Raw genomic sequence first — 11294 nt, 5'->3', positions numbered from 1 at the left:
AAATGTGTTGGAGGTGTGTTTTTATTCAGGGGTCTCAGATCTTTCTCTGTCATTACAGACCACTTCACATACTGCACTACTTCACATTACCAGCATGTAGTCACCCATAACCTGATAACCCTTTAAATACACCTTGGAGCCAATCACAGGGCTTGTGATCCACGTCATTCCGTGCATAGTCACATTTGGTGGAGCACATCAGACTACGTGCGTAGGCCTCTGCGTTGAAACAGGGCTACGCAGACTATGTGCAGAGTCTACTCCATCAATGTGAGGCAGAAGTATAATCCAGACTTTAATATGAGGAAAGCTGGCAGCAAATTAAAGGTGATGCTGTTGTTAACGTCAGTAAACTGAGAATGAAAGTGTCTCACACTCACACTTAGAAACAAATGTCTTATATCCTCCGCCCTCAGAGGACACCATCAACCTGCAGAACTGTGGAGCCCCCACAAGACATGCCGGGGGACCTGGGGGGACCTGTCCACTGTTTCAAAAGTTATCAAGTTATGTTTCTCTCTGAAGTCGTTGAGGCCGGCCCCGGAAGCACACTTTGCTCCAGCAAAGACTGGCCTCTGTCTGCAGAGCTAAATAAATCCAGTACCAGTTCTGTGTTTTGACATACACCAGTCAAAGGTTTGGAAACACCTTCTCATTCAAGGGTTTGTATTTATTGTAATTATTATAATCACTGTAGATTAATACCAAAGACATCAAAACTATGAAAGAACATATATGGAATTATGTAATGAAGAAAAAAGTGTTAAACAAAGCAGAATATGTTTTATATTTTAGATTCTGTAAAGTAGCCCCCTTTTTCCTTCATGACAGCTTTGCACACTCTTGGTATTCTCTCAGTCTGCTTCATGAAGTGGTCTCCTGGAATGGTTTCTAATGAACATGAGTCTTGTCAAGAGTTCATTTGTAGAATGACTTGCCTTCTTAATGTGTTTGAGACCATCAGTTGTGTTGTTCAGAGGTAGGGTTAGTACACAATGGATAGCCCTATTTGACTACTGTTGTAATCCAGATTATGGCAAAACCAGATTATTTCATAGTTTTGATGTCTTCAGTATTAATCTACAATGTTGAAAATAATTAAAATAAATAAAAACCATTGAATAAGAAGGTGTGTCCAAACGTTTGCCTGGTAGTGTACCTGACAGGTAACCTAATGTGAATAATGTGTTGAGTATAGAGATGCATTGGTTCAGTCTTTACTCCTGAGGTCAATGGGAGAAGCTAACAGGTGTTCAGTGATCATCTTTCATTCCTTTCTTCAGGTTTCAGGTGTAGAGCTTATCATCTTCCTCCTTCATTACAACTCCAACAACCTGTACGACCAGGAGAAGGCCGTGGTGATGGGGGACTGTTGCTACTTGAACCCCATGGTGCGCAGGACCTTCCGTTTCCTCGGTAATGACCACAAACATGACTATGAAACATTCAGATCAGCTGGTCAGCAGAGGGCGCCGCCCCACCACTCCCCACCTTGAGAATGACAGACCTGCACAGAGTAGGATTTGAACGTTAGTTTGAAATATAATCCTAATAATGTTATGAGAGTGAGATCAATATCTTAATGTCAGTGAGTGTAGATACAAATGTTCTGTGTCTAGAGTCACTGATTGGTCCACTGAATGTTTCCACTGGGTCTGGTTGTAAGTTGTACATGTGCAGTCGTACACTCCAGGGCAGTCATGAGATCAGATTTAGATATTTATGGACAACATGGAAAAAGCTTCAAATTAAGGAGAGGCATGTAAAGGGTTGAGCGACAGGTTACTTTATAATCTTAACCAATAAAGACGATTGACTTCTTGACATGTCATCATGTCAAGAAGTCAATGATGCTCTGTGTGTGATTCTGTGCTACGTGTCCACAAAAACCCTGTCTTTTTACAAAATCCTAAAAACTCCCAAACTCGTGAGGAACTCTTTATTGTGTTAAGGTAGAGTACCTCCCGTTCACCTGTCATCTCCTCTGACATGATTTGTGCCGCAGTAGAAGCCACACACTGCGGGGAAAGCTAGCTAGCTTGCTGCTTCTTCTCCTACCCTCTGTGTTGCTGCAGGTGGCAACCAGCGTAAAGAACCACTACCGCCCCCTACGATGAAGTGGTTATACAAAGTTCAACCATATGCTTATTTTTATCAGACTCTCAATCAATCAGACTTTATTTATAAAGCACTTTTCATACAATGACACTGTAACACAAAGTGCTGTACATTAAAACAACTTCAAATAGAATCAATAAAAAAATGAAAGATATATATATATATATATAAAAATAAAAAGACCCCCATCCTAATCCCAACCCCAGCCCCGACTCCAAACCCACCCCACAGTCCTAAGGTTAAGAAAACAATATATGCAACAAAAATAATAATAACAATGAAAATAAAATAAATAAATAAATGAAAGACAAAAAATAAGTTGCTGAACGAACTGAGGAAACGCTCTCATGATATCTTATAGAGGAATCACTGGAGGAAACATAAGATGTTAAAACTCAACACAGGAAATTAAACTCACCAAAATAAAATACATTTCTAAGATAATAAAACACAAAAATATTAAACCATTAAAAGTAGATAAGATGCTATATTTTAAATAAACAAATGAATACATAAAATAAATAAATAAATACATAAATAAATAAATAAAGTAAGGTGAAATAAAATAAAATAAATAAAAAGTGACTAAATTTTGAACTAGATAATAATTAAATAAATAAAGTAAGTGAGTTGAAATAAAACTGTTATAAGGCAAGGTAAGGCAAGGCAGCTTTATTTGTATAGCGCATTTCATACACGAGGGCAACTCAATGTGCTTTACATTAAAACATTAAAAGCATTGGAAACATTCAGACAGGCATAAAATAACACAATTAAAATGACAAATATGATAAAACAGAAAAGAAAAGGAAAATTAGAAATATATTAAAAATTACATTAAAATTTTAATTTAAAGTGGGTTAAAATAATCTAAGATAGGAAGGCAGTGGCAAATAAAAAAGTCTTAGTCTTTGATTTAAAAGAGGTGAGAGTTGGAGCAGACCTACAGCTTTCAGGGAGTGTGTTCCAGATATGTGGTGCATAATGACTAAACGCTGCTTCACCATGTTTCGTTCTGACTCTTGGGACTGAAAGCAGACCAGTACCTGATGACCTCAGAGGTCGAGGTGGTTCATAAAGTAGTAGCAGATCAGCAATGTATTTTGGGCCTAAACCATTCAGTGCTTTATAAACCTTCAGCAGGATTTTAAAGTCTATTCTCTGACAGACAGGAAGCCAGTGTAGAGATCTAAGAACTGGAGTAATGTGATCTACTTTTTTGGTCCTTGTTAGGACTCGAGCAGCAGCATTCTGGATGAGCTGCAGCCGTCTGATGGACTTTTTAGGGAGTCCTGTAAAGACCCCGTTACAGTAGTCTAGTCTGCTAAAAATAAATGCATGGAGGAGTTTTTCTGCATCCTGCTGATATATTCTTAAGGTGATAATAGGCTGACTTTGTAATTGTCTTAATGTGGCTGCTGAAATTAAGGTCTGAGTCTATGACTACACCAAGGTTTTTGGCTTGGTTTGAACATTTCATCTGTGCCGATTGGAGCTGAGCAGTAACCTTTAACCTTTCTTCCTCCAAAAACAATCATTTCAGTTTTTTCTTTGTTTAACTGAAGAAAATTCTGTCTCGTCCAGTCATTGATTTGTTCAATGCATTTACTCAGTGTTTGTATGGGACTATAATCCCCTGGTGATATGGTGATGTAAATGTGTGTGTCATCTGCATAGCTATGGTATTTTATTTGGTTGTTTCTTATTATCTGACCTAAGGGGAGCATGTAGATGTTGAATAGTAGAGGCCCCAGAATGGATCCTTGAGGTACTCCACATACGATTTTCATCCGCTCAGATGTGTATTCACCTATAGACACAAAATAGTCCCGGTCATTTAAATAGGACTTAAGCCAATTTAGTACTGCACCAGAGAGTCCCACCCAGTTTTCAAGTCTGTCCAGTAGTATCTTGTGGTCAACTGTGTCAAAAGCAGCACTAAGATCAAGTGATACCAAAACTGAAATTTTGCCATTGTCTGTGTTTAAATGAATATCATTGAGGACCTTGACTAGAGCGGTCTCTGTGCTGTGATGTGATCGGAATCCTGATTGGAAGACATCAAAACAGTCATTTATAAGAATAAAACTCAGTTAAAAGAGAGACTTAAAAGATCGATCTTGAGTTTGCTGTTAAAAATGTTGATGCTCTGTGCAGCCCTCAGATCTTCAGGTAGGGTGTTCCACAGACGTGGTCCGTGATGATAAAAAGCTGCCTCACCGTGGGTCTTAGTTCTTACTTTGGTACCATTAAAAGTCCACTACCTGAAGACCTGAGGGCTCTCACTGGCTCATATGAAAAAAAGCAAATCTGATAAATAATTTAGCACCATATCAACATTTTATTTATGTTAAAGATCGTTAGCACTAATGTATTGTGATAGCCTGAGCTGACTCCTCTTCTTCAAGAGACAAGAGCCTTTAATAGTGAAGGAGAAATTCCCCCAACATACTAACAGGAGTGTATCCAGAGGGGAGGCCAGGGGTGACACATCCCATTAAAACTAAAATGGCCACACCCTGTTGCCACCACACAATCCTGTACCATGTTTCAGTTCAGTTCAGATGGCTTTATTAATCCCCGAAGGGCAATTCAGTTTACAGTTTACCCTGCCTTATTGAAACAATCTAAATAACTAGGGAACAAAAACAAACAAATGCAAACATTCACAGCAGCATATAGAAAAACACATTCACATGTCAGTGCCAACAGATCAGCAGGATCAGCAATAAATACAATAAATACAATGTCAAAGATGCATTAAGAAGTAAGACAAACCTGAGACTCCAAATTTAGCATAAGCCACAAATCAGTTCCAGTTTACCTCTCAGCATTTAGCAGGCTGATAGCTGAAGGGATAAATGAGTTAGAGACTCTGTTGGTTTTCCTTGGGGGTGAATAATTGCACCACCCAGAGGGCATAAGAGAAAAGTCAGAGGAGAGAATGTGGCCCGGCTGATCTATTATTCCTCTGGCTTTCTGGACCACACGTTTCTTCCAGAGGGAGCTGACTCTGGACTCTAATCCAGAGTCCAGCTGACAGCTGGACTCTAATAATCCTGGAGAAGACTTTCACTGTCTGATTCAGACTATTTCTGTCCTTTACAGACAATCCATTGAACCAGCAAATGAAGGGAAATGTTAAAAGACTTTCAATAAAAGAAAGATAAAAACAAGATAGGACGCCCTCCGAAAGACTAAAAGAGTTCAGCTTCTACAACAAGTGAATCCTTTATTGACTATGTTTAACTATCGACTCTGTGTTCTGAACAAACTTAAGGTCAGAGTCAAACACAGTTCCCAGATACTTGTAAGAGTCAACAATTTGGACATCTTCACCATGAATGATGCTAGCTTCACATGAAGGCCTCTGGCCAGTCCTTCTAAAGTCGCACCGCCAGGAGGAAAAAGGCAGGGGCAGCAGCTGTTCTTGACCTTTAAGTTAATTGTGATTCACTTGCATTGTTAAACCAAAAATACATAAATTAGTACTATCATCTGATCTTCTCTGATGTCTCTGATCTGTTCACCTGCTCTGTCTGTGTTTGGGTCCGCTCTCAGCCTAAACATGCCAAATGAAAAGATGACAACAGTCAGACTTTTCAAAGGAAATCTCAGATTTTTGATAAAATACTTTCTGGCATCATCTTGTTATAATGATGAAATATGTTCTCATAGAATTATAAATGAGATACTGATAGTTACTACAGAGGTAGGCCAACAACACCTGTGTCCTGTGGGGTTAAACTCCTATCATCATCAGTTTGGTGTGTGTGTGTGTGTGTGTGTGTGTGTGTGTGTGTGTGTGTGTGTGTGTGTGTGTGTGTGTGTGTGTGTGTGTGTGTGTGTAGAGAGAGAGAGATGTAACAGCTGTGTATGGTTTAAGTCATCTTCTTCCTCATAAAGCCCTCTCTCTGCAGGGATCCTCTCTGTAATTTTCTTTTTTCTTTTTCTTGTTTTTTTTTGGGAGCATCAGCAGACTTTTTTATTTCATAGGACTCAAAGAATACTCGACGTTTAATTAGTTGGTTCTGAAAAATGCACATCAGTTTCCCAAAGAAGCTTTCGCCAGTGTTTTCTGCTAAATGTGCTTTTTTTTTATAATACTCTTTTTTATTGATTTTTTAATTTTATAAACACAAACATGAGAACAAAATAAAACAAAACACATAGAAAACATAAAAAGTCCCACCCCAAACTAACAGAGCGCTGCGCTGTACATATACACAAGAAAAATAAGTAAATGAAAAGACGACAGGAGACAGGTAAACATAGAGCACATGTAAGAAATAAATGAAAGGGCAAACAGTCCTCATCCTCCGGGCACAGATGATAAGTTATGTCTTCAGCAAGAAGGAGTGCAGTGGTTCCCAGATCCTCCAGAACTTGTCTGGTTTTTGATTAAGGTCATGAATCAACTTCTCGAGAGGAATAAGAGCAGAGATCTGTGATATCCACATGTCAACCGAAGGGGCCTGGGGAGTAGACCATCGCAGTAAGATACATTTTTTAGCCAGAAACAAAAGAATTGTCAACAAAGATGTAGTGTCCGAGTCGAAGGAATTGTCTGGAGCGTGGTTAAGTAGACAGAAAGAGGGAGTCGGCGAAAACTGTTTACCAATCACCTTCTGGATTACAGAGTGAACCTCCCTTCAGAAAGTTTGAATGCGGTCACAAGACCAAAACAAATGGATAACTGTACCTTTATGAATGTTACATTTAGAACAAAGATTTGAAGTGTCAGGGAACATTCTCTGGAGGCGAACGGGTGTGTAATAGGTTCGGTGAAAAAATGTAAAGTTCTGTTCATGAATAGAGATTGAGGTACATGTAGGAAAAAACCTGCTACAAATCTTGTTCCAGTCCACATGGTTAAATGTCACCTCCAGATCGCACTCCCATAACAACTTCAGAGGGTCATAGCCTGAAGAATCAGAATAAAGTAGTGAAGTATAGATCTTGGAAATCAGTCCTTTAAGAGATGTTGCCAGAATTACAATGTTTTCCAGCTCTGACAGTCTCATGCGGAACTTGCCTGTCCTCAAGAGGGACCCCACGAAGTGACGAATTTGGGGATATTTATAGAAATCTTTGTGGGGAATATTAAAATCAGCCTTGATTTGTTCGAAAGACTTAACGGAGTCGGAGACCATCAGATGTGTAAAGTTTGACAGGCCCTTAGATGTCCACTCCATCAAACCAATACTTCTAATCTGTGTTGGTAAATCTGGGTTCAGAGAGTAATGTTCTTTTAAAATAACAACCTGAGCCTGTCGGGGACAAGGATGATCTTACAGACATAAAAGCCTGTTTACCTGCTGCAGACTGTTATAATCTTTATGTGTGTTTGTGCGTGTGTGTGTGCGTGTGTGTGCGTGTGTGTGTGTGTGTTTCTCCGCAGGTGTGTATGCCTTTGGTCTGTTTACGACAGACATCTTCATGAATGCAGGTCAGCTGATCACAGGAAATCTGGCTCCTCACTTCCTGTCTGTCTGTCGGCCTAATTACACCGCTCTCGGCTGCCAGGACACGGCACTCTTCATCAGCCAATCAGATGCTTGCATGGGTGACCTTGATGACATCATTAGGAGCAGGAAGACGTTTCCGTGTAAAGAGGCGGGGCTGAGTGTGTTCATGGCTGTTTACCTCTCTGTGAGTGTTTCCTCAGACTCCTGACTCAAGCTTTAATCAGATCAGGTTCAAAACATCATTCTCACTACATGCACTCATACTCACACCATTACTACAAGGATTTCAAGGTAATTACTAAAAGCTGTAATAAAGTAACATAAAACACATTACATATTACCAGAGCCAGCCAGCAGAGGGATACACCCTGGACTACTAAAAACTGTTGTTCCTCGAGTGTCCACTTGAGGCTGGCTGGCTGAGTGATCCATCCATCATCTTGACCGCTTATCCCGTTCGGAGTCACGGGGGACTGGAGCCTTAATGATCAGACACCCTCATATCTTGAAGAGCTCATAGTGCCCTATTACCCCTCTAGAACACTACACTCCCAACATGCAGGCCTGTTGGTCGTACCTAAAGTCTCTAAAAGTAGTATGGGAGGTAGAACCTTCAGTTATCAGGCCCCTCTCCTTAGGAATCATCTACCAGTCAGTGTCCGGGAGGCGGACACTCTCTCTACTTTTAAGAGTAGGCTTCAAACTTTCCTTTTTGATAAAGCTTATAGTTAGAGCTGGATCAGACTTGGACCAGCTCTTAGTTATGCTGCTATAGGCTAAGACTGACCCACTGGGATCCTGTCTGTCCCCCTCTCTCCTCCCTCTGCCTGTCTCTTACTTTAACTCTTCCTGTCCCATTAAAGTTACTAATCATAGACCTTTCTGGAGTCCCTGAGCTATCTTGTCTCGTAGGTTCCCCTGGATCTCTGCTGCTGTGGACGTGCCAGACTCCAGCTGCTACAACTACTACGATCCATCTCACCACTATCATCTCTCTCTCTCTCTCTCTTCATCTCCCTGTATCCCTCTCTCCAACACGGTCTCAGCAGATGTGTGTCTAGCATGAGTCTGGTCCTGCTGGAGGTTTCTGCCTGTTAAAGGAAGTTTGTCCTTGCCACTGTAACTTGCTAAATGCTGCAAAGTGCTCTGCTCATGGTGGATTTAGATGAGATCAGAGTCCTGTCTGTTAGATGGGACTAGATCTGATCCTGTCTTGATGTTTGGTCTTTGTTAATAATAGAACATAGATTACGATTTAGACCTGCTCTGTTTGGAAAGAGTCTGAGGAGAACATTTGTTGGGATTTGGCGCTATATAAATAAGACTGATTGATTGGTTGATTGATCAAGAAAGAGGCTAAAGACCCGCCTTTTCAAGTATTTTTTTCCCAGATGAATGAACTAAGATAACCTTTCTTGTTTTCAGATGTACATCATGTCCTGTTTGGGCTCAGGTGGGGGGCGTCTGACCGGCCCCCTCCTCAGCCTCTCATTGGTCGGTCTGGCCATGTTGACGGGCATCAACAGAGTGGCTGAGTACAGAAACCACTGGAGCGATGTGATTGCAGGACAGGCCATAGGGGGCGCTATTGCTGTCTTTCTGGTCAGTATTTTTTTTCATCCTATGAGCTGTGTTAGCTACGGTGAAGAATAATAATATTACTAATGAGTCAGATTTATTTCTTTAATCAGCCCACAGAGAACACTTGATGTGAAGTCACTTAAGGTGCATTTCGACCAAGAGTTCCGGGGTCTTTTAGCCCCCAGAACTACTTTCCCCTGAACTAAAAGGTTCCTGTGCCCCATTGTTGTCTGCATCTCGACGGCAGGCTGAAGTCCCAGGTAGATTGTCTAAATCAGGCCAGTGACGTATGGAGCAAAAATAAGTAAATGCACTACACCACCAGACCAGTAGAGGGCAGTAAAACAAAGAGGAATGCCATTCATCACAGATGACACCATAGAAGCAGACGGACAGGCAGGTATCATTATGAGCAACACAACAGTTAGCCTGTTAGCATGAAGAGACTCAGCTGGTGCTGTTTTAGATGGTGCTATATTTCATCACAGATGGATTCACTGAATCAACACGTGAGAGGAGATAAGCGCGAGTAGCTCTGACATCTCTCCCAAGTGCATGTCCACTGCATGTGTTTGTGCGTGATTGTATTTATATATACATAAAAAAACTGTGCATGTAGCATGGCGAAAAAAAACCCAACACAAGTGAAAAAAATAGAATTCCCCCCCTGGGGATTAATAAAGTACGTTTCTTTCTTTCTTTCTGGCAAAGACGTTTCAACACGGCTTTAAAATCCTCTGAACTCAAAAAGCCGTGGCAGAGATCGGCTGGTGTTTTGGTTTAAACAGCGACCCTGTTAACTGGAGACTTTCAGCCGGATGCATCCCTCATAAACGTCTTTAGACGATCATTAAATATCTGATGAGGATATTTTGAAATCTTAATATAAACTAAACTAGTTTGCATTCCCAGGAACTCCCTCTGTGTTTCAACAGCTGTGTAAACTCCACAAACACTGACACGTTCAGCTGAAGGTCTCCAGTTTACAGGGTCACTTTTAAAACCGTAACACCGGGAGAGACGCATTCACGGTGGGCTGAGAGAAGACTACTGTTACAAGCTGCTAAATCAAGAGAATCACAGCTTCTTCTTTTGAAAAGTACACACACATACAAAAAAGATAGAACAAATAAAAACTAATGAAAGAAAGAGAAATCAAGAGAATCACAGATGTGTGTGATGTTATTGTGGACGGAGGGAGGAATAAAAACACTGTGGTTAATCTACCAATCAGACACGTTCAGCATTGCAGGCCCTGCCCCCCAAAATTCCTGGGACCTTTGAAAAGTACTACCCCCCTAGCAGGGGCTTTTTAGGGGGGAGATTATCTACTCCTGAACTAAATTTAGACCCTGTGTCCACCGGTCGAAACGCACGTAGTTCAAGGGTAAAGTTCCTAATGAACACTCATGAGATGTGATTTTTTTATGCCTTGCTCAGTCTCACAGCTGACGTGTTAAAGATTACATTTATTCAACCCCACAGATTAAACTGAATGACTCAACATGACGCGTGACAATATCAATTTTCAAATCAAGAAATGCTCCTCAGACTTCATTTGACACAGCCACATGTCTGACCTGAAGGTGCTCTGGACTAAACCTGAATCTCTGAACTGTGTAGCATGTTGCTAATGCTAATAAATAGCTAGTATCTACCTCTACCAGGTGAAAGGACTGAAATAAGAAAGGTAAAACATTTTAGAATCCATTAATGAAACAAACGATCATTTCAGTTAGGGCAAGGCAAGGCAAGCATATTGATAAAGCTGCTTTCATACAAGAGCAATTCAAAGTTCCTTACAGAGTTAAAAAGAAAAAAAACCCAGTAACAATCAACAAAAACATACAGCAAACACTTCAAACATTTACATTTTATATGCGGCCAGTTATGTTTGATCTACTCTCTCTCTCTCTCTCTCTCTCTCTCTCTCTCTCTCTCTCTCTCTCTCTCTCTCTCTCTCTCTGTGTACTTATGTAACTTAATTTAGATAGTAAATAGTGTTGGGTCTTATTATTTATTTAAATTAGGAGGGATTATTATAAAATAAATAACCAGGCCCCCTTCACTGCTCTGAAGTCTGTAAATTGCAGAGTCTAACTGTCCCGCCGGACACAGAATCACAGC

At 40.6% G+C, this 11294-nt stretch overlaps 1 protein-coding gene across 1 annotated transcript in view; it reads left to right on the top strand.

The window, feature by feature from the left end:
* The window catches only part of LOC117826591 (phospholipid phosphatase-related protein type 5-like), a 10903-nt gene extending 284 nt beyond the window's left edge, over window positions 1–10619 (top strand). Inside the window, exons 2-5 of the mRNA XM_034702760.1 lie at window positions 1284–1416; window positions 7520–7770; window positions 9012–9188; window positions 10608–10619. Of these exons, the coding sequence (XP_034558651.1) occupies window positions 1284–1416; window positions 7520–7770; window positions 9012–9188; window positions 10608–10619 (573 nt within the window). The remainder of the gene's footprint in view (window positions 1–1283; window positions 1417–7519; window positions 7771–9011; window positions 9189–10607) is intronic.
* Window positions 10620–11294: the final 675 nt, after the last annotated feature.

This window comes from Notolabrus celidotus, chromosome 15 (assembly GCF_009762535.1).
Source record: "Notolabrus celidotus isolate fNotCel1 chromosome 15, fNotCel1.pri, whole genome shotgun sequence".
Lineage (NCBI taxonomy): Eukaryota > Metazoa > Chordata > Actinopteri > Labriformes > Labridae > Notolabrus > Notolabrus celidotus.
Note: the sequence above shows the minus strand (reverse complement) of the source record. Positions and strands in the feature narration are given on the sequence as shown.